The sequence below is a fragment of the Neomonachus schauinslandi genome, chromosome 7, assembly GCF_002201575.2.
Source record: "Neomonachus schauinslandi chromosome 7, ASM220157v2, whole genome shotgun sequence".
Lineage (NCBI taxonomy): Eukaryota > Metazoa > Chordata > Mammalia > Carnivora > Phocidae > Neomonachus > Neomonachus schauinslandi.
This window is the reverse complement of record NC_058409.1, coordinates 86,013,105-86,040,118: the sequence shown is the minus strand read 5'-3', so window position 1 is coordinate 86,040,118 and position 27,014 is coordinate 86,013,105. Positions and strand designations below refer to the sequence as shown.

At 56.1% G+C, this 27,014-nt stretch overlaps 3 protein-coding genes across 11 annotated transcripts in view; all 3 read right to left on the bottom strand.

The window, feature by feature from the left end:
- Positions 1-921: 921 nt before the first annotated feature.
- DOK3 (docking protein 3) lies at positions 922-5,824 on the bottom strand. Of its 2 annotated transcripts, none has more exons than XM_021698892.1 (5): positions 5,691-5,824; positions 4,435-4,740; positions 2,197-2,296; positions 1,913-2,085; positions 922-1,809 (listed from the first exon to the last, which is right to left on the bottom strand). In XM_021698892.1, the coding sequence occupies exons 1-5, from the start codon at positions 5,754-5,756 to the stop codon at positions 1,111-1,113; spliced, it is 1,344 nt and encodes a 447-aa protein (XP_021554567.1). In that variant the 5' UTR covers positions 5,757-5,824; the 3' UTR covers positions 922-1,110. The 2 variants fall into 2 exon arrangements, with proteins under 2 accessions (XP_021554567.1, XP_044772844.1); XM_044916909.1 differs by having other exon boundaries at positions 4,435-4,737.
- Positions 5,825-7,731: 1,907 nt separating this feature from the next.
- DDX41 (DEAD-box helicase 41) lies at positions 7,732-13,568 on the bottom strand. Of its 6 annotated transcripts, none has more exons than XM_021698919.1 (17): positions 12,980-13,074; positions 12,787-12,897; positions 12,373-12,532; positions 12,224-12,298; positions 12,035-12,095; positions 11,773-11,909; positions 11,321-11,393; positions 11,041-11,194; positions 10,829-10,965; positions 9,844-10,006; positions 9,531-9,662; positions 9,181-9,252; positions 8,949-9,045; positions 8,662-8,811; positions 8,497-8,568; positions 8,271-8,381; positions 7,732-8,085 (listed from the first exon to the last, which is right to left on the bottom strand). In XM_021698919.1, exons 1-17 carry the CDS (start codon positions 13,004-13,006, stop codon positions 7,949-7,951), a joined length of 1,869 nt encoding a protein of 622 aa, XP_021554594.1. In that variant the 5' UTR covers positions 13,007-13,074; the 3' UTR covers positions 7,732-7,948. The 6 variants fall into 6 exon arrangements, with proteins under 6 accessions (XP_021554594.1, XP_044772741.1, XP_044772742.1 ...); XM_044916806.1 differs by having other exon boundaries at positions 7,733-8,085; positions 9,591-9,662; positions 12,980-13,568; XM_044916807.1 differs by having other exon boundaries at positions 7,733-8,085; positions 10,829-10,908; positions 11,140-11,194; positions 12,980-13,568.
- A 2,345-nt stretch (positions 13,569-15,913) lies between these two features.
- Positions 15,914-27,014, bottom strand: part of FAM193B (family with sequence similarity 193 member B) — a 31,634-nt gene continuing 20,533 nt past the window's right edge. For 2 of the 3 annotated variants that reach the window (XM_044917090.1, XM_021701392.2), the window contains exons 5-9: positions 26,226-26,465; positions 19,164-20,184; positions 18,939-19,014; positions 18,026-18,123; positions 15,920-16,296 (exon numbers count right to left, since the gene is read on the bottom strand). In XM_044917090.1, coding sequence (XP_044773025.1) covers positions 18,027-18,123; positions 18,939-19,014; positions 19,164-20,184; positions 26,226-26,465 — 1,434 coding nt within the window. In that variant the 3' untranslated portion in view covers positions 15,920-16,296; position 18,026. Of the gene's footprint in view, positions 16,297-18,025; positions 18,124-18,938; positions 19,015-19,163; positions 20,185-26,225; positions 26,466-27,014 lie in introns of all 3 variants that reach the window. The other variant, XM_044917089.1, reaches the window with a different exon arrangement.

Here is a 27,014-nt window from a genome sequence, read left to right as displayed (position 1 = left end):
CCTCACCCGCCCACCCCACACTCTCTCCAAAAAAAAAAGGAAAACAAAAACAAAAGGACCTCACTGTCTTGAACATGGCGGTGTCCCCAGTGCCTGGCACAGAGTAGGCAGGCAGTAAAACTCTAAGGCATGAATGCATGCCTGGTAGGTAATTTGACCTTTGTCCTCGACAGTTGAGGAGACTGAGGCCCAAGGTTCCCAGAAGTGTCTGCACATTTTGGAGTCTTATTGGGGAGCAGGTGTTTTGGTTGTGCAAATCTTTGAAGTCCCTTCCACCTGCCCTTCCCCCACCCCCCCCACCTATTACCTCCTCCCCAGCTCAGGCTACTTGGTCTCCAGTTGGGCTCCCTCAAATTTGTTTTCCGCACTGCTCCTTCTATAATCTGACTGTGTCTCTCTGCTGAGGATGAGACCAAGCTCACTGCAGGATGGTCAGGCCTCTCATGCTTGGCCACCAACTCCCTGTCAGCCCCATGCTTTTCCCTTTATCTCTGGGCCAGTGCAGACGCACCCTCAGCCTGGAAAGACCGGGGGCTTGCTGTCCACCTGGTAAGGCTCCGCCTGTCCTTCACGCTTAACTCAGAGGGCACCTCACGCATGGGCAAGCCCAATTTCTCCTCCTGCCTTACTGTCCCTGTCATTTTTGTTGCACAGGACTGACTACATGGGCCCTAATTATCTGCATCCCACCCATCTGCTCAAGTGGACTGGAGCCCACGGGTTGCAGAGGTCAAGTGCAGGCTAGGTGTGTCCCCGGCACCCAGCACAGGGTGCTGGTGTTTGCTTCAGGGCACGTGAGTGAGGGTCTGTGTGTCTGTGTGGCTCGGTGAGCACCACTGCCAAGAGCTGAAGGGAGGAACTGTACACTATGCGCTACAAGGTGGGACCAGGAGCAGAGCTGGGAGGTTTTATTACCAGCAAACCTGTACACTGTACACGGCGGGGGAGGGGGGACCGGTGGGGCACAGGAGGGGTCCTCCCCAGCCTGCCTGCCTTACCCCTGCAGGCCAGAGTGGATGCAGGGCTGTGTCCCAGATGTCCATTGTTGGCCCCGGCCCAGGAACAGCAGAGCACCTGTCTTTCCTCCTGCCACAGAGCCACGCAGGGCTTTCAGGGCCGGTCACAGGGGACTGGGCCCTTCTTCCGCTCACGGCTCAGCAGAGTCACCAGCTTGGCCTTGAAGCCCGTGTGAGCACTGGGGCGGCCAGAGCTCCCAGCTTCATCACTGTCGCCCAGCTCTAGTTCCAGCAGCCGCCGGTACTGGGCCTCGAGGCTGCTGTCGTGGGCAGGGCCCGGCCCGCCCAGGTCCTCGCTGTTGTGGTAGATGGGGCTGGCCAGGGGGCTGCGGCAGCTGGGACCCTCCTGCTCGGGGTCCCTATCCCTGGGCAGCACGGGGCCTGCCTCCAGCAGGCATAGGTTCTCATAGAGGTGCTCGGCATTGCCTGGGGGCCCACTGGCCCGCTTGCACACGGATGCGTAGAGCCCAGACACCGGCTCATCGTGGGGCACCGGGCTCAGCAGTGGGGGCAGGCTCTGAGGGCCGGGCTCAGCCAGGCGTGCCCTCCAGCAGCTGGGCGGCTCCAGCCCTGGGGGCACCACCCGCAGCTCTCCTGGCGGGTCCAGTGAGGGCAGGGAGGTGGCCCGAGGCAGGGGACAGGGCCGGGGCCCAGCCTGCTCTGGCAGCCGTTCCTGCTGGCGGGCAATGGCAGCGGCCACGGCCCTGCACAGGTCGAGGGCTCGGGGGCTGCTGAAGGCGAAGAGACCCTCGCCCGAGTCACAGCGGCGTCCGGCTTCAAAGGAGAACACGTCCTGGACACGGGGTTAGGGGGTGGTATGGGTGGGTTCGCGGCGGAGGGACCTGGGCTCCTGTCCACCTGCCACCCTTCCCAGCAGGGCACTCCTTGCACCTCACCTTGTCAGAGCCGAACTTGCGCAGGAAGCGGTAGGGCCAGGTGTAGAGGGCCTGGGGGCTGGAGGGTTCCCGCAGCTGGATGGTGTCTTGGCTTAGCACTAGGAGGTAGGGCCCCTTCAGCTGGCAGCGGGTGGCAGCCTCGGTCCTCTGCACCACCACTGGAAACTCGCCCACTGCAGGCAGGAGGGTGGCGAGGGCATCAGGGATAGCCTGCCTGGGTCCCCCAAAGGTCCCAGCCCTGGGTGGAGGATGGCTGAGGCTGCCCCTGCCCCTCCCTGGCTCACCTTCTTGCCAGGAGGAGTAGATGGAATTCTCCTCCATGGGGACCAGGCCCCTCTTGGAAGCTTCCACCTCCCCTGGTCCTGAGGAATACTCCCCTATGCCCTGGAGAATGAAAAGCAGTCAGAAGTTAGAGCCTTCCCCCCACTCCTCTTTCTACATCCTCTCCCTGGGGCCAGTAACCCAGGACTCCAGGCCAAGCAGGAACATCCAGGGACTGGGGTGCCATTTCCAGTTCTGCCCCCGACACACTGCACGACCCTGGGAACCCCTCTGTTTCCCCACCTGCAGCCCCCACGTGCCCCCTTAAGGGTGCCGAGAGTTGTAAAGTAGCGGCACACAAGAGGAGGTCCCCATTGCACTTGCACTTGGCCAGGGACTGGGCCTCCTGTGTGTGTCCCTAACAGCTTGGAGTGATAAAGGGGCAAGAGCTTTAGGGGTGGGACACGCAAGTGAATTGGCTTCTCCATCCTTCTCCAGGCCTCTTTCACCATCTCCCCTCACATCCTCTGAGCTCTGTCAGCACCTCCAGCACAACCACCTTGGCCCACGGTGGCATGGCCGGGGTCACATGCGACAGCTTCCTCACTGGTCTCCTTGTTCCTGTTCATTTCCTTTTTTTTTTTTTTTAACTTAAAATATTGTGGTGGGGATGCCTGCATGGCTTAGTCAGTTAAACGTCTGCCATCGGCTCAGGTCATGATCCCAGGGTCCTGGGATAGAGTCCCACATTGGGCTCCCTGCTCAACAGGGAGCCTGCTTCTCCCTTTCCCTCTGCCCCTCTCTGCTCATGCTCTCTCCCTCTCTCTCTGTCAAATAAATAAATAAAATCTTTTAAAAAATAAAATATTGTGGTAGAATACACAACATAAAATTTACCATTTCACCATTTTAAAGTGTATAATTCAGTGGTTTTAGTATAGTCATAAGGTTGTGTAATGGTCACCTTTATCTAGTTCCAGAATTTTTCTTTTTTAAAGATTTTATTTATTTGACAGAGAGAGACACAGAGAGAGAGGGAACACAAGCAGGGGGAGTGGGAGGGGGAGAAGCAGGCTTCCCGCCAAGCAGGGAGCCCGATGCGGAGCTCGATCCCAGGAACCTGGGATCATGACCTGAGCCGAAGGCAGACGCTTAACGACTGAGCCACCCAGGCGCCCCTAGTTCCAGAATTTTTCATCATTCCACATGGAAACCCATTAGCAGTTACTACCCACTGCCCCTTCCCCAGCCCCTGGCAACTGCTAAGCTGCTTTCTGTCCCTATAGATTTGCCTATTCTGGGTGTTTCACGTAAATAGACTGATACTAATGTGTGGTCTTTTGTGTCTGGCTCCTTTTACTTAGCATGATGTTCTCCAGGTTCATTTATTGTGTTAGCATGCATCACTACCTCATTTTTTTTTTTTTAATAGTCAGGTTATACTCTGTTGTATGTATAGACTACATTGGGTGTAACCATCAGTTAACAGACATTGGGGTTGTCTGCACCTTTGAGCTATTGTGAATATTGCTGCCCTGAGCATTCTCATACAAGTTCTGTTTGAACACCTGTTTCAATTCTCTTGGGTATACACCTACTAGTGCAATTGCTGGGTCATATGGCAAATCTATGTTTAAGTTTTTGAGGAACTGCTAGGCTCATTTCCTTTTGGTCCATCATAGACCCTGTGAAGCTTTAAAGCTCTCAGTCCCTGGCTCCCCAAAGAACCCCCCTCTCAAAGGCATCTCCTCTCACTCAGAATAAAGCCCCGAACTCTGCATGTGGCCCAGAGTAGTTTCAGGTGGCTCCCACCAAACTCTCCACCTTTGCCTCCTCCTGGGCTCCCTCCCACTCCTTACTCTCCAGCCACAATGGCCTTTCTGCCCCTTTAACACACCAAACTTCCCCTGCCACAGGGCCTTTGCCCATGCTGCCCCCTCTGTTCAGGACACTCCTCAGACCTCAGTGTCTGGGTCACTCTTGCCTCAGATCTTTGCCTGGTGGGCTCTTATTTGTCCTTGAGGACTTGGCTCACTGTCCCTTCCTATCTAACATCCCGCCATTCATGCCTGGTCCCACCAGCCTTTCATTTTCCCCACAGCATGAATGGCCATCTGAGATTCGTTCTGTGGACTTCGAGGCTATTCCCCCGAAGGCTCACAGGTGCTTGGCAGGTACTTGCTGAGTGACAGGATGGGAGTGAGCATGGAGATGAACAAGGTCAGGGGTCAGGTGGCCCACCTCTTGCCCCTTATGCTCACCTGGAAGGCCAGCTGGCAGATGGGGCCCATCCATTCCTGGCGATCCTGTGCGGCCAGCAGGTGGCTTCGCTCTGTGGTGGTGAGCAGGAAGGCACCAGTGTCCTTGGGGCAGCTCTCACCGTCAGCCGGCAGCACAGACACGCAGTCAGCCAGGCGGATGATCCGCCGTTCCCCACGCCGGCTGGGGCCTGCAGACCTGTCACATGCTGGCCCCAGGCCACCATCCCGGACCTCCCAGCTCTCCAGCCGTGCCACACCTGATGGGCTTCCTGCATACAGCAGACCCCATACCTTCCGCCAGGACTTCTGTGGGAGATGAGGATAGGGGAAAAGACCCTTGGGTGGCAGTTCTCCCTGTAGCTCAGCTCAGCACACACTGCTCAGCAAGTGCTCCTGGCCACCCTGGCTGGCCTCTGCTTCCCCCAGATCCGCAGGCCCCAGAGAAGGGGGCCCTGCCAAGGCCAGCCCAGCAGGGGGGAAGAGTCTGTGCTGGCAGGCGGTCAGCTGTGGGTTCAAGTCCATCCCACCAATTGCCTAACTGTGACCCCTATGAGCACTAGTGTCCTCATATCGCAAAAGCCCTGAGAACGCAAGGTTGGGGCTTCTATTAGATCATGTCCCTGACGTGGTTGAAGCAGACCACCTGACGCTACGATTGTATTGGTGCCCCCTACGCCCTCTCCCCAAAGAAAAGGTCACTCGGGCCATGGGACCAGGGCTGAGCAGGAGGGAGGCCTCGGTCTCATGATGGCAAGGAAGGAAACATGCAAATAGTGTAAAGCAAAGGAAACAGACTGTTTATCTGCCTTGGCAGCAGCTGCAGCTGAGCTGTGAGGGTGAAGGGCCTGCTGCCTGGGGAGAAAGGCAAAGCCCCCAGCTGTGTCCTGTAACAGGGCTAGGAGGAGCTGAGCCCTCCTCTGCAGGCTGGTGCTTCTCCGACTCAGCCCCGGCCTTGTCCACAGGAGCCTGGGTGCCTCTACTACACAGGGCGGAAGGCTGTTGGGTTAGCCAGCCTCTCAGCTCTGCCCTGCCCCAAGGTTTGGATTCTTAGATCCTCCCCGCGCTTGGCTTCCCCATCCGCAAACAGGACAGGCTCTCCAAAAGGCCCACTCAAGCTGAGAATGGGGCTCTGCTCTACTCCCCAACACCTTGGTTGGGTTCCCCACCCTGACTCCTTCCCCATTCTCCCAGGTCCCGGTGGGCTGAGGCTGCCACCTACTGTCCTGGACAAGCTGCCTGGCAGCCAGGGTCCCCACCTTGCCGAACTTGATGTGCTGCTGATAGAGGATGCCGTCCTTGATGGGAGTCTCCCGAGGCTCCATGGCCGCTGCCAGGCCCCGGGACTGCCACTCCGAGGGCCTGATGAGACTGGTGACAGGCCGGAGGGGAACTCCTCACACTTCCCCTTCTGGCCACTTCCCCCTCCCTCTGTCCAGAGAGGCAGCTGCAGAGCTGGGGGAGGGGCGCCCGTCTTCAGTAAAGGAGCTAGGATAGGGGTGGGGACATCACATATTTCTTCCTTGGGGTCCAGCTGGCCCAAGGCGCCCACGTGTGCCTGGCGGGGGCCTCAGACCCCCGGAGGGCGGCTGACCTCTGCCTGCACCTGGGTCAGCTGGCTGTGAGTCATAAGCTCCGACCTCTCCTCTGAGCAGGACAGTCGCACACCCTGGCACCTGACGTTCCCGCGGCCCTGTCCCTGTCCCAGGACCTCCTCTAGCCAGATTGGCCTGCTCCTTGCTTTCCCCACTCTTGAGCCCTGGTTGGTACCCTCTCAGTGCCGCTCTGCTGGCCTTTATCCTGGAAATATTTCTAATATTCACCTGCTCCCCTGTCTTCACAGTCCCTGTCCATTACCAGCCTCTCATCTCCCCTTTGAACCACTGCCTGACAGGGCTCATTGTGGTCCTTTCCACCAACCCCAAACCAACCCCTCTGACTACCCCCTGCCCGGGGGTGTAGCCTGGGCTCCTCAGCCCTACACTCAAGGTGCCCTGTCCTGGCCTCCACCTCCCCTTGGCCCAGTGCCTCCCAGGAACCCCTTACCACTGTGCCACTTGATAGCTGGGCTGCCTCTTCCCCTGGGGAGGCCCCCCTTGAGCACCCCACGCCGAGCACAAGGGCCCCACCAGTGAGCCCGTCCTCACAGCATGGCCCAGTCATGTGAGCGTGAGTGGCATGCCCCCATTGGGTCCCTGGAGAGATCACATGCTTTTTTTAAACTTTTCTTCTTGCTAGGCATTTTTTTTGGGGGGGGGGGCCTCACCTTGCTGGAGGCTACTACTGGGGCTCTGAGTGTGTGTCTGAATTCTGGGAACAGCCTCCTGTCACTCATTCAATGCCACCTTTAGGCAGGCATGTGTAACCAGGCTGAGCAATACTCTTTAGGGTCGCATATGGGGTGTGGGCAGAAGTCTTTTCCATGGGCCTCTCCACCCGGCTTTGTGTCCCTTGCAGCCTGGGCAGCCCCAAGCTCCGGCAGCCGGACAGTCTGTTCTTTGCATTCTCATTGCCATTTCAATGATGAGGAAATCGAGGCTCAGAAATATTAAGTAACTTGCCCAAGGCCAAACACCAAGTGACAAACATGACTTGAGCAACTGCTGTCCTGCTGGGATAAGCATGTGGTCTTGCACATGAAATGCCGGGCCCCGAGGACTTGCTGCCCATCCCTTGCCAGACGTGGAGATCCTGCGCCATCTGCCACCCCCGTTATTCCCATCTCCTGTCTCTCCCACTTACCTATGAGCCTCCCAGCAGGCGTCTGCCTGAATTGCCTGGATCCTGAGCCCAACAGACACCCAGGCACAGAGTGAGATCAGTGAGTGCTAGCTGCCTGAGTGGTGGTCCTGTGGCGTCTGCTGCCCCCTCAGCGAGGTGGACAGAGGGTTCCCCACTGGGAGTCTGTGCGGGCAGGCAAGTGGGCAGGGGGCCTGAGGCAGGAAGTCACCTCCCAAGGGGCTCCGGGAGCTTCATACAACTGACAGGAAGAGGGAGGCTGGGGCAAGTTTGGAGATTATAAGAGCCAACCAGAGACCAGAAAACCCAGCCATTTCCCCCGGGGCCCACCAATGCGGTCTCTCCCTGAGCCACAAATCCAGCTAGCCCAGAGGAGCTACCCAAAGCTCCCAGCAGAGGGCCCCAGGTACGTGGCTCTCTCCACAACCAAAACCCAGCCGGCCGTGTTGGCAGTAGCGGTGGGAGATGCCAGTTCCCCCGCCTTAGAGGGGCTACGGAGGTCAGAGGGTGAGGCCTGTCCAGGAAGCAGAGATCAGGGAAGGCGAAACACAGAGGCAGGGCTGGGCTGAGACCAGGGAGGTTTGTGCTTTAATGACAGCTGGGGTAAAGGGGAACAAAAATAGTAATTCTGGGGGACACAGGGAGCAGGCAGCCAGGCCCAGCCTGGCCCAGCCCAGGCCAGCTGGGCCAAAGATGCTGGCTTTTTGTCCAGGGGGCTGGTGTGTGTAGGAGGTGGCTGGAGACTGAGGTCTCTTGGAGACAAGGGATGACAGAGGGCTCAGAAGTCCATGGAACTGTGGGCCAGGTAGTCCTTGCGGCCGATGTTGCTAACCTGCTTGGTCTGCATAGCCTCGAGTTTGGGGCAGTCAGTGATTCGATGGCCCAAGCCCCCACAGAATGCACAGCCACGCTCTCCTGGGGGCATGGGGGTGAGAGTCAGCAAGACTGCAGGACCAGGCTCCACACCCCAGACCCTGGCTTCCCATTAGAGCCCTCCCTCAAGTCCTCTGATGTGCGGCAAATACTTGTTTTGTGGTGCCCTCGTCATGTTCCCCTGCCCCCCGCCCGCACCGCCCCGGGGTCTCCTGGCCAGCGGTCACCTCCAATGTCCAGCATGGACTCATCCCCACAGTGCAGCACCTGTAGCACAGGGGGCACCTTCTGCTTAGCCTCCAGCAGCAGGGCTTTCAGGTCCATCAGCACCGACTCGTCTGTGGGGGTAGGAGGGAACCATGAGGCCCAACCCTAGGCCCTGCAGCCAGGACCTGGGTAGCCACAGTCAGAGGACCCAGGGCACAGCTGGGGTGGCCCTGGTGGCAGCCTTACCACAGGCCTTGTTGATGAAAGTGGTGGCGATGCCTGTGTTTCCTGAGCGCCCAGTACGGCCGATACGGTGCACTGCAGAGAGGGAACAGAACCTCTGGCCCACTGCCCAGGGGCTGGGGCCCAGCCCGCACCCCTGACACCTTGCCCCCCACCCAAGCTCCCCACCGTAGTTCTCGATCTCCTCAGGCATGTCATAATTTATGACATGCTGGATGGCAGGGAAGTCCAGGCCCTTGGAGGCTACGTCTGTGGCCACCAGGACATCCTTCTTGCCCTCCCGGAATGCCTCGATGGCCTTGGTCCGTTCCTCCTGGTCTGGGGAGGGTTAGGCAGGAGCTGTTAGAGTGACAGGAGTCTGGGGAGTAGTGGCGGGCCTTACTAGGCAGGGAGAGGGATTAGGTGAGGGCAGCAATGGCAGCAAAATCCATGCCTACGTGTGCACTACCCCTGACCTTTGCCCCCATGGATGGCCACCGCCTCGACCCCCTTGAGCAGCAGGTACTCGTGGATGGCATCCACATCTGCCTTCTTCTCCGCAAAGATGAGCACCTGTCCAGGAAAGCCAACTTCAGTCATGGGGGCTGACCCCAACCGGGCGTGCCCGACCTTCTCCAGCATGCTGCCCCCACTCCCCCCTCCACTTCATTCCAGGGGTCCTCAGCCAGCCTGGTGGGCTGCACTTACGGGTGGGGGTGTTTTCTGTAGGCACTCAAGCAGGTATACCATCTTGGCCTCCTCCTTGACATATTCCACCTCCTGCCATCACAGGGGCCAGGTCAGGTGGGCCTGCAAATGGGCTCACCAGCCCTGGCCCTACCACAGAGCCTAGGTCCCCAATCCTGGCTGGGAGGAAACCAGAAGCCTCTTGCCATAAAGCACTGGCTGCCCTAAGAATGTTTCCTGCTAAGGGCTGGGGATTTGAATGAAACCCCCAGTGCCCACAAGGTGGCCCCTCAACCCTACTCCAAGAGCTTCAACGCGGCCAGATCCAACCCTCACAAGTGAGACCCTGCTCATCAGGAGTGCCTGCCCACCTGGATGACATCCAGGCTGGCGGCCCCAGCGCGGCCCACGTTGATCGTGACCGGCTTTACCAGGGCACTCTTGGCAAAGTTCTGAATCTTCTTAGGCATGGTGGCACTGAAGAGTAGGGTCTGCCGCTGGCCCTGAGAAAGAGCAGGGCTAGGACCATGGGCATGTGAGGCCTGGGAAGGCCGAGTAGCTGGGATGTAGCCTCCTGAAGCAGGGGCAGTGGGTGGGCAGTGCCAGGCCTCAGGGCCTGCCACAGTTGAACGGGGTGTGGTGGGGAGGGTGGCAGGAATGCCCTAGCCAGGCAGGGACGGGCACCTTGAAGTAGGAGAAGATGGTGCGAATGTCGCCCTCGAAACCCATGTCAATCATGCGGTCAGCCTCGTCCAGAGCCAGGTAGCGGCAGATGTCTAGGCTGACCATCTTCTTCTGCAGCAAATCCATGAGGCGCCCAGGGGTGGCCACCATCATGTGCACACCGCTGGGGATCAAGAGGACCCTGAGGTCAGGGCTACCCACCCATCCCTGCACCTAAGGGCTGGCATTCTGCTCATTCTGCCCTCTGGCCTCTTTCCTGTCTCTCCTCATCTGTCCCTTCATCACGTCCACCACCCTGCCCTACTTGTAAAACACGTCTCTTCTAGAAGGGGCTGCAACCTTCTTGACTACTGCTCTGCTCCAGAGCTCCTCCCCAGCCATGAATCAACCCTGCATACCCTTCCCTCTCTAGAAGGAGGGTGATCCTGAATCTCCACATAGGCCTCAGTATGTGCTCCCGCAGCTCCCTTTGTAGGCGTTGATGGGCTCACTTCCCTGGAATGCTAACTTAATCTTTTCTGTATCTGAATCTTCCCTGAGACCGGGAATGCCTTGGAAAGAAGGGCCTGAGTGTGGCCTGTCCGTGACTCCAGAGCCTGGTCCAGCGCAATTAGCATTGTCTGCTGCAGACTACACTGTGTGGAAAGGCCATGGATCTGGCCCTGCCCTAGTGTCTCAGCCTCCATGCTGGACCACACTGAATGACCCTGACCTTCCTGGACATCCTGGGTCCCCCACCTCTGTCCCTTCTGCCCAGAATGCCCTGACCCCTGACCTCCCAGATGCCCCCATTCCATCTGTCGTGCTCCCACAGTACCTTACCACATCCCTCTGTCCCACCCCAACTGATCTCCTCATGAGACAAGGAACTCCTTGAGGACAAGGAAGCTTCTGGAAGGGTCTGCAAGGGTAGCTAAAGCAAAGGGCCCTTTAGCTTGTCGAGGGGCTCTGGGGAGGCCCACAGGGTGGGGGTGCTTATGCTCACTGTCGGATGGTTTCCATCTGCTCTTTAACAGACATGCCCCCGATACAGAGAGCGCAGCGCAGGAGTGGGGAGCTGTCCTCCTGCAGCAGGCGGCAGTAATACTCCAGGATGCCATGGGTCTGCCGGGCGAGCTCCCGCTGTAGGAACAGGGCAGAGGTTGGTACCAGAAGGCAGTCCTGTCTCTGCTCTGTCTCCAGCCTAGTCTGTCTTACCGAGGGGCAGATGATGAGTCCATAGGGCCCTTCACGCTTGGAGAAAGGTAATCTTTTTTCTTGTTCCAGGCAGAACATGATGACAGGCAATGTGAACACCAGTGTCTTGCCTGAACCCGTGAAGGCGATACCTATCATGTCACGGCCAGATAGACTGTGGGGGGAGGAGAGGCCTGAGGATCAGGTTCAGCAGGATGTAGGGAATGAGTCTCCAGATGGACACCTACTGACTGCTCCTCCCCATCACCGCCCTCTTCAGGGCCCCCAGGTCCACACTCACATGGTGGGGATGCCCTGGATCTGAATGGGTGTTGGGTGGTGGATGCCTTTCTTCTTTAGGCCTCTCAGGATGGCTACGGAAAACAATCTCAGTATCATCCTTGTGTCTCACAGATACTTTATCAGGCCTCCCAAAGCTGTAAAATTGGCACTACTCCCACTCCCTTCAAGTTACAAATGAGGCCCAGAGAAAAAGAGAAAAAGAAAGACTTGTCTAAGATCTCTAGGATAACTGGAGGGAGGATTTACACCCAGGTCCACTTAAGGCCAATATCACTTGCCCACTGAAGCTCTCTAATGGCAGAAGACAGTGAACAGGTACAGCTGGGGCAACTGAAATTCAAACCTAAGTCCCTCCATCTCCACTGGCTAGACCCATCGCTGCAGATGCTGAGCTCAGCGGGGGCTGGGACACAACCTCACAGTTGTTTGACTACCAAAGTTCCCAGGTACCTGCAGGAAATTTCATTTCCTTGAAGCTCTTGATGGGTGGTGGGATGCCATCTCCTTCCACCAGAATGTGGTACTTCTTCCGTACGCGTTCATGCCGCTCTTCAGACATGCTCAGGACATAACGGGGGGGTGTCCAACTGTGAGTGCGTGGTGGGGGTCAAGAGAGGCCCCGGGCACAACTGGCTGTGGGGGGCACCTGCCAGTCTCAGCCACTACCATTCCAAGTAAAAGTGACTGCCTTCCCACAGACTGAAAAACATACCTGGTTTTGATCGGATCATCATATGTGATTCCCTTGGCCATTTCCTTCACTGACATCAAGGCTGAGGAAACAGACGAGGCTCAGGGCTGGCTCTTGCTTCCCAGAGGCCAGGCCCATGAGATATAACATGCCTGGGGTTTGGGGAGGAGGCTCGGTCCACCTCCCCCTCTGCCCTGGCTACAACCATACCTCGGCCCTCAGCCACACTCTCCAGGATCTTTTCCTCTTCTTTCAGCTGCTTCTCCTTGGCAGACTCCTTGCGGGCTGAGGAAAGTAGCAGATGTCAGACACCAAAGCACTGTACCAAAGCTGAGCCTCCCCGCTGCTTTCCAGCCCACCTTCAGCCTTCTCTTTGAGGTGCTGGTGCTGATCCAGGAGGCTGACGTTGGACTGAGGGCCCAGCGGGATATCGTCCTCATCTCCCCGGGGCTCGCTGCCGCTGTCCTGCTGCTCCTCCTCCGCAGCTCCTTTGCGCCTTCGTTGCAGTAGCTTCTGGAGCTGAGGTTCCACCAGCGCCCCTCAGAGCCAAGCCCAAAACAGAGCGGAGCATTGGGCCCAGGGGGCCTGCGTCAAGATCTTGGCTTTTGGTAAAGGGATCTGTACCCTGCGACCTCAGATCAGGTTGCCCGTCCCTCGTTCGCCAGACGGCCACTGTCCCGAGTACTGGCAGCTCGCTCCACTGGCGGCCACCTCTCCCCAACCCCGCCCCCCGATCCCACGCCCTCATTCCTCTTCCGAACCGGGGCCCTCACCAGCAGTTGCCGGCGCTGTCGCAAAGGCACGTAAGGCACGTAGTCTTCATCATCCTCATCCTCCGTCTCGGAGCGGCTTCCTGTGGCAGTCGCCTCGTCGGTGCGAGCCCGCTACAAATACAAAGAAGTCAGGCTCAGGCCCCCCGCTTTCACTGCCGCTCGCCACAAGCGCGGACCCCTGTCTCGCTCCTACCTTCCGCTCGGGTTCCGAGTCCTCCATCCTTTGCTGCACGCATGCGCGCTACGGCAAAACCCCGCCTCAACTTTTGAGTGAAATCCAATCAGATGTGAAGAAGCGGAACGTGGGCGCCTAGCAACGACCTCTGAATGCCGGATCGCGCAGAGGGACAAACTTTCTTCTGAGACCCTGTCAGGCAGCGCGGCGTCAAAGTCCCTTGGGCGGCTGCGCATTTGTTGCCAGGGGCGAGGGCAAAGCGTCAGACAATGCATTATGGGACGCTGGAGGATTTGGAGCATGCGCTAAAGGCTCAAACGAAGTCCGGTGGAAGAAGGTCCCTAAAGTGGAGACCGGGGATCCGGAAGAGGCCGGCTGGCCAGCTGCCCAGCCTCGCCCAGAGTATGACGTCATCAGGCACGTTCCGGGACCGGGCCAGCTGGGATCCCGCTCGGGCCTCCATCCCGGGCACGGGCGCGGGGACGGGGTGTGGCTTGCGGAAAAATGAATCAACTTAACTGCAGCTCTGACTGGCGTCCTCATCTATATAAGACAACACGTATGTTCAGAGTGGTGAGGGATAAATAAAATGCTGGTGACAAGTGTTTTTTCGCCGAGGGTCTGTACATACATATGGAGCGATTATTATTGTAAATGCTATAATAGAGCTTAGAGTAACTCACTGGGGAACCAGAGAAGACTTCAAGGAGACCTGAATCTGAGCTTCCACAGGTGTAGACTCTCAGAACAGGGAGTGGAGGAAAGAGAAGTTTTCTGATTGAGGGTGCTGTAGGAGTGAAGGCCTGGCCATGTGCAAGTAGATTCTTCAAAGAACAAACAAACCACGTGGCCGGCTCCTGTGGAGTGGGGGTGGCCAAAGCTAAAGCTGGATACGTAGGCTGGGTGGCCCAGAGCATGCAGGGCTGACTGTCAAAGTAACTTAAACTTCACTGAGTACTTTATTTGTATTTATTTTTAAAGATTTTATTTATTTTGAGAGAGAGCTCGAGCGGGGGCGAGGGGCAGAGGGAGAGGGAGAGAGAATCTCAAGCAAACTCCATGTTGAGCAAGGAGTCTGACATGGGGCTAGATCCCACTATGCTGAGATCATGAACTGAGCCGAAATCTAGAGTCAGAGGACTGAGCCACCCAGGTGCCCTGCACAGGGGACTTTTAAAGAGGAGTGATGCGTCAGTACTATTTTTTCCTTCATTCATGTATTTAGTATCAGCACACGCTGGGCATTGTGCACAGTGCTGAAGCAGATAAAAGATGAACAATATACAAACCTGGCTTGTGAGTTTATGGATTAGTTGAGGAGACAAAAATATAATGGGTCTTGAGGTTAAGGAGAAATATTCTAAGACAGATAGTTGTCCGTTTGGAGGCATCACAAGGCAGGGCAAACAGATTCTCCTAGTAAAAGTGGCCTTTCAGCTGGAATGTGAAGGATAAGCAGGACACAATGAAGGAAAGGTAATCTGGGAAGAAGGAAATGTGAGCCAAAGTTGGGAGACCTGAGGGTGCCAGGCCTAGAGGGAGACTGAGGTCATCTGGTGTGGCTGGAGTGAAGTGCTAGGAGGCAGGGGCCAGGCATGGAAGGCTCTGAATGCCACCCACAGGTCTTTCTCTGTAGGTAAAGCAGCTCCTTGATCAGACAGGCAATTTTTGAATGATGAAGCAGAATTTTAGGTAGCTATGCCAGTTCGACTCCAGGGCAGGAGCCTGGTGCAAGACTTGAAGGGAGAGAGGAACACAGATAATATGTATAGAGACAGGTTTCACAGGGGCATATGCAGACTTCCTTGGGGATTAGGAAAGGCCAGGGACCAGGAATTGTGAGCCTTGAGCCTGTGGCGATGCTTTTTAACTTCTTTAGAAGAGGAAGCTGGCACTGACTGCCCATGGTGGGGTTCATCCTGGGAGGAGGTGGAAAGGGGAGGGAATGGTTTCTTTTTTCTTTTTTTTTTTAAAGATTTTATTCATTTATTCATGAGAGACACAGAGAGAGAGAGGCAGAGACAGAGGGAGAAGCAGGCTCCCCAAGGAGCAGGGAGCCCAATGCGGGACTCGATCCCAGGATCCTGGGATCATGACCCGAGCCAAAGGCAGACGCTTAACCATCTGAGCCACCCAGACGCCCAGGGGAATGGTTTCTGATCCTGCTTCCCAACACTCTGTAAAGGGCTCTTAGTGACTGTGTGGCCACAGCCTCCACTGCTCCCCACATAAGCTCAAGTGTCAGTTTGAGAAAACGACAACAGGGACAAGTTGGAGCACAAGTGTGTGTGAGGCATTTTTTTTTTTTTTTAGCAAACCTGTAATATTAAAATCTGAATTTATGAACCAGATCTGCAGGGGGTGGGAGATAGGAATGAGGTAGTTTACTTTACAGAAGGGTTCATTATTTGCAACTCTGAAGTACTTAGGCTGTGTCATTCCCACTGGAAAGTCAGATCCAATTTATAGAAACTCCATTTACTCCACTTCCCTTGACAATGTCAATAACCCAGGCTAAAGGTGCAGTCTGTAAAGGCCTCAAGCCTTTCCCAGACCCCTTCTCACAGCAGCTGCACAGAGACCGAGTCTCACTCCTGCATTTCGCAGAGGGGGAAACAGGGCATGGGGAAGGGGCTGTTCCAGGTCACATACCAGAGTCCTGCCACTAGGAGAAACTACACAGATGCTGCTGTTATACAGGCCTAGGCTCTAACTCTGCTCAGCCAGACTGAGTGCACTAAAGTCACTTTCCTGCCTTAGCTTTAATTTCCTCATCTGTAAAATGGGATAACAGCCCCATTTAGAACAGTTGCGGAATTAAGTGAAAACTGCCAAACTGTTGACACATAATATCTGCTCAGTGAGGCTAATGACCAAGGCAGATCCCATGCTTCTGAGTACATTCCTCACCTCACCCCCACCCCAGACCAGCAAACCATCAACACACTGACTCTGTGTCCAAATGTTGCTTTATCTTTCTGCAGGAAAGATCTTCACAGTATCAAAAGTAAAGAATTGAAAAACAAGAACAAAAACAAAACCAAACACAAAGAGAGCAGTGTTGGGCCAGCAGTACCATCAGCCCCCGGCCCACAGGCCAGTCCAGCCCCCAGGCTCTGAGTGAGGAGGCTGGGTAGCACCAGGAAGCGGCTCTGCGGAGGTCCTGAGGGGCCCCAGCACGGCACAGCATCCGTTCAACTTTTGGTTGGTCCAGGATGGCGAGGAGCAGGGAGGATCGTGGGCAGGTGGGTAGGGATGTGGAGGAAGAAACTGTAGACCTTCAGCTGGCAGTTGGGGTCTCAGGACACCCTGAAGCAGCTCGACCCGGCAGGGGGCTGAGAAAACAGAGCATGGCCATACCATGAGCAATCCTTTGCCTGAGCCTCCCTGCGCTGGCTCTGGGTTTCCATGGATCCCCATGGGTAGGAACAGCTGCCTGCTATTTTTGCTCCCTGGGCTGAAAATACTGAATAGACTTCCTTGATTACCTTTAGCAGAGGATGCAGGTTAAGACCCTGCCAGGGGACAGCTCCCCTGGCACACATCTATCCAAGCCAGGGTGGTGTAAGAGCCCCGCCTCTGGCCTTTGCTGTCCTGCTGACAGGCAGTGTACGCACTTGGGCTCCGGGTACACAGCCCAGGCTAGGTCCCGAATCTGCGCCTGCACTGCTTTCTCACACACTCTCCGGGCTCCCAGTCCCACTCAGAGGAGGGTGGAAAAGGTCATTGGAGAGCCCTTAGAGTCGGGTGGGGCAGGGAGGGAACATCTCCTGCTTTGGGAAAGAGCTCAACCAAAGAGGGGGTCCCTGAGAGATGGCCGAATGAGGTTTCCTGGCTGAGAGGGGCACTGGGCTGGGGGAGGGGTGTGCCCCTTTTTCTCTAAGAAGAGGCAACAAATCAAAGTGCCTGGGGTCCCCATAACTCCTGGATCCTGTGGAAGTGGACAAAAGGGGCAGGAGAGTACCCTGGTCCTGGCAGAAGCTCCTGAGGGTGTGGACATTTCAGTTTGGCAAAAGATGAGGGAGCCTAGCCCCTTCAGAGAGAGGGGCTGAGGTGAGTCTAAAGACAGTCCTGACTCCAGGCAGCCCAAGGTGCCATAGGGAGCCCAGCCCCAAGGGTGGGGAATCCTAAAACCAAAAGAGGACAAGGAGACTCGGCTGAGGGTCCAGGAAGTCTGCTGCCCGACCCAGAGAGGCGCTGTCCTGGCACTGAGAAGAGAAGGAGGAGGACAGGTGAGGACATCCTCCCGGGGTTCCCTGAGTTCAGCTCACCTGCCCCAGTTTCCTGTTGCTTTAAGGGCAGTTGTGTGGTTGCCAGCCAGAAAAGGCCTGATCCCAGGGACAGAGCACAGGGTTATGTTCTCAGTCCAGAACATCATCTGATATGTCAGTATTTCACACAAAAGGACTTGTGTAGGTGGTTGGGAGAGGAGCCCTGAGCCCAGCTGGGGGCCAGGTGTCTTCTTCAGGAGGCAGCTTAGCTATTAATTTCTTCATGGGGCTTCCCCTGTTTGGGGAGAGCACTTACCAACTCCTCCATGCCTAAATGACCTCACTGAGGCCTTGGTCTAGCTCATCTGCCCTCTCACTGGTCCTTTGGGGCTACCCACATCTTACATGGCTTTAGCTGGGAAGCACCTGGGTAGCCTACCAGGCTGGGCAAGTGAGATTCAACCCTGAGGCTAATATTGTCAGGGGTGGGGGCAGTCCTCTGGGGATTAAGGCTGCCTAGGCACTTGAGAGGCAGCCAGTAAGGGAAGTAGAGGCCTGGTGGAGATAGCCCAGGGATGGAGATTCAGGAACATAGGCAGGAGGGCTCCCAGGAGGCTCTGGCCCAGGAGGGAGCAATGAAAGGACAGAGGCCTAGGAGTGAGTGGCCACAGGAGAAGAGATGGGGCCTGTGTCTGCAGAGCGCATAGCTGTCACTGTGGAGGTGCAGGGGCCCAGGGCTGGCAAGCCACTAGCCCAACTCCGTGCCCCAGAGCATGAAATGGTCTGGTGGGGACACAGAAGGTGACAGAACTTGGGGAAAGGGAGTACATGCAACGCTTGGGGGTCTCCATACCTCACTGAGCTGTGCTGGGAGTGGTTTTCTTGAGGCTGAAGTTGGTCCAGTTCACAGCAACTTTCTGGCGAGTTTGCTTTGCAGAATCCAAACAGAACCTATTAGGTTTGAGAGACAGCAGAAAAGCATAATCAGAGGTACCCCTCTCCCTGCTGGACCCCACTTCTAGACCCATGTGTCTTGGTCACTAAAGGAACCAAGTCAGCTCTGTACAACCCCTGTGGCTCCAGGGTATTGGGGTCTAGCAGGTTATGAGAGCTTTGCTGGCTTTCTGGACAGGGTGCCCATGAGCCCAGGGAACAGCGTATGAAGAGAGTGACACTGCCTCGGGATACAGGGTGGCTCCTCACGCTGTATTTCACTCTGGCTACACTGGGCGGCCTTCTGCAACCCTAAGTACTGCGTGTTGTTTTCAGCCTGAAACCTCTGTGCCTACCAGCTCTGCTGTCACAAAGGCCCTGTTTGACCTGGCCTATTGGTTTTTACTTCTCAGGTCTCAGCTTGGTTCCCACCTCTTCTGGGAGCGCTGCCCACCCCTACGTCTCATGGGTCTGCAGCCCCATGCCCTTACTCCTCCAACAGCACTTATCACTGGACTGTGTGTTTATGGCTCTCTCTCTCCATCTAGACTATATCTCATTTACCTCCAGCCCAGAGCTCAGCCCAGGCAGAGCAGAGGAAGTGCAAGTGAACATACAAAGGGAATAAAGCTGGAGAAAGCCCCGGTTCTTGGGGCCTGACGTGCCTCCTTCTCCCTGTCCCTTACATTCCCAGATGGCCTGTCCTGCCGAGCGGCTACCTGGGTTCCAGCAGATAGACTGGTGGGAGAGAGCCTGGAGAGGCTCTCCTTCTGAGGTGTCAGGCTGAGGGTGAGCCTGAGTGAGGGTGGGCGAGAAGGCATCCCCACACCTACCTCTTGAAGTACTCCACCTCCCGGTCAGTCTCATCCATCTCCACCCCATCCATGTCCTTGGGCAGGAACACATCGTCTAGGAAGACACAGCCAGGAGGGCTCAGTGCCCACGGCCAGGCCTCTGGGGTCATGCTCTTGGGGCAGCACTGCCCACACCGAGGACTACCCTCCACCCTGTGGCCTGGCGGGGTGGGGGGCTAACCACTCAGTTCCTGGTGCACTCACCCAGGGAGGCGGCCGTCTTCTCCTGCTTGTTGCGGCTCCGGCGGCTGCGGCCCTTGCCCTGCGGCAAGCTCTGTGGCCTCGCTGGGCCTGGGGGCTGCATGGACTCCTGCTCCAGAGGCCGTGCTTTGGCCTCACCTGGCCAGTTTCGCCAGGAGCTGCCCTTCTCGTCGGCTTTGGGGCTGCCAGCCCAGCCTGGTCCTGGCTGGCTCCCCCGGCTCCCCTCTCCAGCCTCGGCACAGCTGCCCACTTTGGGAGGCTCTGGGGCCTTGCCTGGCTGCTTGGAGCTGGGGGTCTGGCCCTTGGCACTGGGAGCCTCGAGGCTGGCTGGGGACTGGGGGGCTGGGCTCGCCTCGTTCTTCTTGGCCTGACTGCCCTGTCTCTTGCCCTTCCGCGGCTTCCCACTTGAGGCCATAGGCTCGGGCAGCTCCTGCTTGCAACTGGGAACCTCCTTTGGGCTTGGCTCCTCAGGGCTAGGGTTGCCTGGCTTGGGTGTCTTGACCCAGATCACCCGGGAAAGGTTGGGCACGGCGTTGAGTCTCCTCACTAGCCCATTCTCAGGGATGATACCGGGAGGGGGCCCCCTCACCTCTGTCCATGGTGGGTGAGAGCCTCTCATTTCTGTCCACGGTGGGGCTGGCTCACCTGGAACTCGTAGCATGTGGTTCTGAGAGGACCCCAAAGTCAAAGGGGACAGGTCAAGGTTAATGTCAGGCCGTTGCTCTGAGGAGCCATTGAGGTCTGAGGGGGATAGGCTCTGGGACTCTGACTCAGCAGCCCCCTCCTTAGAGAATCCATTGCTGTCCATGTTGAGCTCACACACACTGAAGCTGGCACGGATAGAGTCCTTGACAGTGTTCTTGATCTCTTGCAGACGGCTGCTCAGGAAGCTGTTGACCCGATCCAGCTCCCGGTCAGGCCACTCCAAGAGCCTCTCCCTGGCAGGCCTAGGCTCCCGGCTTCCAGAAACACTACGATTCACCTGCTTTAGAGCTTCTGCTGCCAAGTGGGCCTTCTCCTTTTCCTGTCAATATAAGCAGCAGTTTCAGCTAGGGCCTGGCACCTGCCAGGTACAATGTGACACCTGACACATCAGCCTGGGGCCCAGCTTTGCAGCTAACTGGCTAGAGGCAGGACCTTGGCCATCCAGGCCTGCTCACCCACCCTGCAGGAGTGAGGATGAAATGCAATCAGATGCATGTTCTGGGGATGGAGACAGACCCACAGAGAATAGGTTTTTATAGCTTGTTCACTCAGAGCCCCAGTGTGAGTCCTAGGGCCCAAGACCCACTGGGACTCAAAGGGATAGGAATGCAGCTAATTGCACCTTGCCTTCCAGGCCTGAACTTAAGCAATTCATTCACTGGCTGAGTCTCAGTGGACTCATCTGCAAAAGGCAGACAAAAATTCTGGGGTGAAGACCAAAGTGGGGATGCAAAGCGAGGGAGACGGCTGCTACAGGGGCATTCTCTCCAATTCTGCTGGTAGTAGGGGAAAAAAGCTGTGACATCATGGGAGGCCTTTCAAGAAGTGAGACGGGGCTGTGAGACCACCGCGGTAGGTCAGACTACTCTGGGTGGCAGGAATTGCGTACGGGTGCTATGGGACAGGGAGAAATTCCGTATAAAAGCCACTCACCACTCAGCTGCCTCAAGTAATCAAGGCCATGCCTAAAGCGTGCCCAATGGATAGCTATGTGGGGCCCCACAGCAAGATGTAAAAGCAGCCCCTCTGCTCAGGTGAGAACTGGGGGGCTAGACTCTGTCAGTGTTAACACACCCGGTTCTGGAGAATGAAAGTGAAGTCTGTGGGCTTCGAGTCACTCCATCCCTCTGCCCAACCTCCACACACCTGCAGACCAAGGAGGCCTTTAGAGGGAGACGAGAGACAGATGTCAAAAGCCCACGGGAAGGAGATGGTGGTGCTGGGCCAGGGGTTGGATGACTTCCACCATTTCACATATTTCTAGCTGATTTGGGAATGGAGGGGGAGAAACAGGAAAAGGAAACTGGGGAGAGAAAAAGAGGGCATGCCACCACCTTAGAGTCAACTTAAAGAGGGTGACCCTGTGCCCCAGTAGGGCTCTGCGATGGACTAGGACCACCACTGTGGGACCTTGGACAAATCACTTACTCTCTCTGAACCTTACCGTCCCCCTTGGTGTATTTGGGAGAAAAACTGCCTACGTATACCTCCCGGTGTTGCCTGGACACCTGAGAGGGCACGTGTCCCTTTCCCCAGGTGCTGACGAGGCTCTGACTTGGCACTGTGGTGCTCAAGTGGGGAAGCAGCTCGATCTGGAGCAGGGTTTCCAGCCTTGTGCCATGGAGGTCAAGGCCATGGGGATGAAAGAAGGACTGGAAGGCCCTTCACATCACTCCTCCCCTGTACCAGCACAGCTTTTTTCTGTTAGGAACGGAGATTCCATGCAGGACTTCAATTGCAAAAAAAGAGTTCTGCTGCTAAACAAAGAAGTCTGAAAACAATGAATTAGAGGGAGTAACATGGAACCACGTGTGATTTGGTAGTGAGAGGAGAGCACAGAACACAGGCTTTCTGTTATGTGCCACGAGCCTGATCCTTTCCACACGTTGTCTCTTTTAATCCTCACAATTGCCCTTGTTGCGCCATTATCCTCAATTTGCAGATGAGGACACCTGACTTTGGCACAAATAGGGAACTGGCCCAAGGTTACACGGCTAGAAAGTGGCAGAGTTGGGACAGCACACCGAGGTGTGATCTGCAGTTCCTAGTTCTTTCAGTCCTGTTCGACGATCACTTCTTGACCAGTTTCTATAAGGCACTGGGCTGGGCTCTGGGGGATTCAGCTGTGCATGAGAAGTCTGCTTGCGGACTTGAGTCTGCTGGGGGAGACGGACATGCAAACAAGCTGTTTAATTCTGAGTGACAGTGACAAGAACTACAGGGAAGAAAGCACAAGATGCTCTGGGAACTCAGACTGGGCCATCAGAGGTGCTTCCCAGAGATGGCAGTAGCTCACTGGGCACTGGAGGGTGACTGGGATCATCCCGGAGAGTGAGACTAGCACTTTTTAGGCAGAAGGAAGAGCAAGTGACTGGGGAATGCGCACATATAATCTTTACAGGATGCAAACATTCACAGGGAGAGCTGGGGCCCAGGTTTCTTTTAGGAGTGGTGGGGAGTGGTAGGCGGGAAGGCCAGGGAGGAGAGACGGAGAGATGAAGCGGGCAAGCTAAGCAGAGGCTGAAGAGCCCTGCAGGCCAGGTTCAAGTCTGGGCTTGACGCTGAGGGCAATGTTTGGCCATTGACGGCTTTTTCAGTAGCAGTAGTAGGGTGGAGAGAAGCGGGTAGTTTGAGCTGTTTGGGAGGTCTCATGGCCAGGACTCGGGGATAGGTGGGGAGATGGGATGAGCCACAAGAACAATACTGACGACCCCTAGCGCGGCCACCGCTTCCCTGACCAAGCGCACTCTGTTGAGCCTTTCTGTGCATCACTTTGTTTCATTCCCGCAACCATCTGAGTTAGGTTCTACTATTATTCTCATGTTGTGGATGAAGAAACTGAGGCTTAAAGCTGAAGTGATTTGCCCAAGGTCATCCAGCAAGTGTGGCAGAGCCAGGTTTCAAAGTGAGGTCCGATTCCAAGGCTCGCTGCTCCCGATCACCACGACGCATTCCTCCCAGGATGGCACCCTGGGTTCTGGTTCAGGCAACTGGGTGGATGGTGGCGCCATTAACTAGACAGACAATGGAGAAGGAAGAGCAGGCCTCCTTGGAGAAAGAGAACAAGCTCAGTTTTGGATGTGCTCAGTCTGAGTACCAGTGGGGCATTTGTGAGGTGCCCCGTAGCAGCAGGAGTTGTCAAGGTGAAGTGCAGGGAGGAAACCGGTAGACCTAGTGAACCAGGAACACTATCTAGACAGCTTCTCTTTGTCAGGGGGGTGGCCTTGAGGTTCCGGGAGGGTCAGAGGAAAGGAAGAGGAGTCCACAAAGGAGATAGAAGTCAGAGAAGGTGAGAAATCTAGAGAACACGGCATTCCCATTGTTCTTCCCCTCCCCCACCTGGCTGAGGACAGGGGAGCCAAAGAGAACATGTTTGAAAAGGAAAACCAATACAACATGTGAGATATTGCCTAGTGGACAGAGATGAGACAGGAGGGTATGATTTAGCAACAAAGACGTCACTGGTGGTTCTGTGGAGGGGAGGGAGAGGAAAACAGTTTGCAATGAGCTGACAGGAAAGACAGTGAATGCAGACAACAGTTTTCAAGAAATCTGACTGTGATGGGAGGAAAGAGATGAGGTGAAGGAGAGAGAGAGGCTGTACACTCAAGGCAGTTTGCTTTCAAAAGAGAGTATAGTGGGCACAGTGAAAGGCTGATGGGAGCCAGCCCAGGAGAGGCCAGAGCCAGAGCAGGAAGCCAAGCTTAAGACTGAGGCAGCGGGAAAGAACTGCACAGCCTTAAGCAGAAGGGGTAACTCTTCCCTCATGACAAGAAGAAAGTCTGCAGGTGGAATGGTAAGATGTCTGAGGGAGTGCCTGTTCACTGGCTTTTTTTCCCTTGCTGAAATAAGAAGTGAGCTCATCTAACAACTAAGTGGGGTGGGAAGAGCCTGGGGATTTGAGAAGAATCTGGAGGTCTGACAAAGGGTCTGTGGTGAACAGAAGTGATGAAGAGCAAGTGGACTAGAGGCCTGCTAGGCAATGTGAGGGCTCAGGCAAGAGGGAGATCACGCAGCCTGGGTGCCACAGATAGATGTGATCCAGTGCTTTCCTAGAGGTGTGGAAGGGGAGAGGCAGGGACGGGTCAAACCCAGGGCTACGATTTTTCTGAGTGGGTGTAAATGGAAGGGCAACAGGGCAAGGAATTGAGAGTATTGGTAAGACAGTGAGTGAATGATGGTCAAGGGATCTCTATGGCCTGGGAAGAGGAGAAAGGGGCAGGTGACAACCTTCAGTGGATGAAGAGGAGTGGCCAGGAGACTGTAGGTGACAGAGCCAGTGTCAGTTTCAAAGTAGGGTTTAGTACATGAGGGACAGTCACGGTCTGGAAATGGTGTAAGGGAGCAGAAAGATACTCAGCTTTATTGGTCTCCTGAGGTGGGAGAGAATGGGCAGTCTCCACTGGATGGCTCCCAGGGGAAGCTGTGTTTTTGGTGGACAGCCAGACTGTGGTTACGTCTGAGAGGTAGAGGAAGGACACTGGAGAGGAGGTTGATGCATAAACAGATAATGACAATGACTGCCTATCACATGACCTTGCAACTGTCTGGTGCTGTGTTGTACTCTGGCCTCTAGACTGGACTGGGCAGACAGAAGCTGTGCAGCAAGTTTCTGAATGAGTGCATGGAGTGTGCGAAATGGCAGCTGAGAGAGATGTGCGAGGTACAGTGGCAGTAACGTGGAAGGAGTTACCTGAGGAAGTCTGAAGGAAGTTGCCAGGAGGAAAAGGAGGGGAGAGAAGAGTTGTTACTGGCATTACCAGCAAAGGGGTAGGGATGTGTGGGCACAGATTTATGGAAAGCACACCAGGCTTGGGAACTTCAAAGTGTGCCTGCTCGCTGGGACCTAACTGGGAACCACTGCCTTAAGAAGCCAGGGAAGGCTAAAGAGACCGCTGTTGCCCACTGGACACTTCTGGTCAGGCAACACTGGATGGGAGAAAGAAAGTGCTGACCACTTTCTGAAGGCAGCAGTGGGACCCCTTGGCTCACTACTTCAGGCTGCAGGGAAAGGGTCCTGATTTGTCCTTTGGGCTGGAAAAAGATGTAGAACTGCTGCTGCTTTCCAGAGCACCAGGGCTGTTTGACCACCCAGGACCTGGAGCTAGCTGGTTGTCAAACCCAACTCTTCCGCTGCTGGGCTCCTGAGTGTGGCGCTGTGCAGACGCAGCTGGGGGCAGGCAGGTGAAGAGGTAATGAGGTGGCAGGGGACGAGCTGCCAAGCCCTGGGGCTTGCCTGGGAGAAGGGCTGCCCAGGAATAGCTCACTGGGTTCTCTCCTCAGCCCTCTGAGCTCACTCAGCCCATGGGCTGGGTCATTCCCATGGCTTCAATTACATCTCCAAGCTGGCAACTCCCAGCCCCACACCTCCATCTCCACCTGGAGGTCTCCTGAGAATCTCTGAGTCAATGTTCCCCAACTGAATTCTGTTGTCTTCTGCCAATCCCATCCTTGCTCGGTGAAGGGCACACCATCCTGCCAGTCACCCAAGCAAACACCTGGAAGATATCCCTGACTTCTTCATCTCTGTTCCACAATCAGATCACCAAAGCCAGTCATGTCTGCTTCCCTTGCTCCAGACCCACCATCAATCAGCTTTCCCTGGGCCTCAGTATCCCTTCCGGGAGTGTCACCCCTCCAGGCCACCTTCCATATTGCCACACCGTCATAGTGGCATGCAGATTTGATAAAAGCCCTGCAGTGACTCCCCCTCAGCTATAGGATCAAGTCAAAACTCTTCAGTGGGACCTCTGAGGCCCTTTCGCACCTCTACTAGCTGTCCTGCCTCTCCTCTATTTGAGCTTTGGCTACGCCAAACCGCTGTGAATGTGCTATGCCTGTTGCCAGAATGACTCTCCTGATGAAACTGAACTCACTCCCTGCAACTCAGCTCTCAAGTCAGCCTCTTGGTGAGCCATTTCCAGCGTGCCCAGGCAGGATGGGGGCTTTCCTCATCCCAGGGCTTGTCACATGCTAATGAGCTCGTCCGGTTTTGTGTCAGTCTCTCCACTGGACTGAGCTTCTCCGGGGTAAGAACTTAACTGCATCATGCTTTGGCTCTCAGTATTTGCAGAAGTGTTTGCTGAATGAATAAATGACTGACTGACTGAAGCAAGTCCTGTGCTTTGAGGAATCCAGCAAGCAGCTTCTGAGGCCAGGACTCGTCTTTCCTCCAATCACTGGCCCCAGGCTCCCTGACCCTGATGCCTCCCAAACGCATTCAGACCTTCCCATAGCAGTGAGCTGTGCCAAGGCTTCTGGCAGCCAGCACTGTTCATGCCCCACAAGTCTTGGGGGGTTGGGGCGAGAGATTCCTCAGGGAGGAGAGGCGGTAGAGCTAGGCTCCCCCCCCACACCCACCTTCTTTTTCAGCTTGTGCCGGGCCCGCTTGGCGGCCCTGGCGCTGTTGGGGACTTTGGGCTCCGTGCTGTTGATGAATTCCAGCAGCTCATCCACATCTCGGTGGTCCACGGCGGGCTCCCCAGGGATCCCGCCCAGGGCGCCCCCCTTCACGGGCAGCTCCTCTTTCCGCCTGGTCAGCCTCGAGCGGAGCTTCTCGCGGATCTCTGTGTAATTCCGACTCGTCGGGGCAGCGGGTGGCTGGGGGAGGGGAGGTGCTGACGTTACACCCTGGGCCTGGGAAGCCCGGAGCACTCCCACCCGCTGGCACCGAACGTGTGGTGAGAAGCCAGACAACCGTTCTTCCTACCATAGCCACAAAGGCCAAGTGGCTTCAGCCTCGGCCAGGCCCAGAGCTGAGGCAGCTGTGGGCGGAGGGAGTGGGAGATACGTAACAGCATTGTGAGCACACTGACTCGGGAGCGAGGAAAGCAGGTTTGAGCCCGGGCTTTGTCACTTGGAAGCTGTATGACCTTGGGCAGGTCACTGAGTCTCTGTGTGCCTCGATTTTGTCATCTCTAAAATGAGAATAATAACCCTTAGCTTAAAGGTGACTAACAATGTAATTACGTTCATTTCTTCTGTCCTCAACTGCTCTACCCTAGCCGGCGGCCCTTTCCTCTTCACTTTATGAGACTTCTGAGCTGCTTTCGCCCTCTGTCCAGAGACAGCACGTACTCTGCCCTGAGCCTCCTGCCTGGTGCCGTCTGTGCTCATGGCCCGTCCCTCGCTGGCTCACGCCTGGGGGAC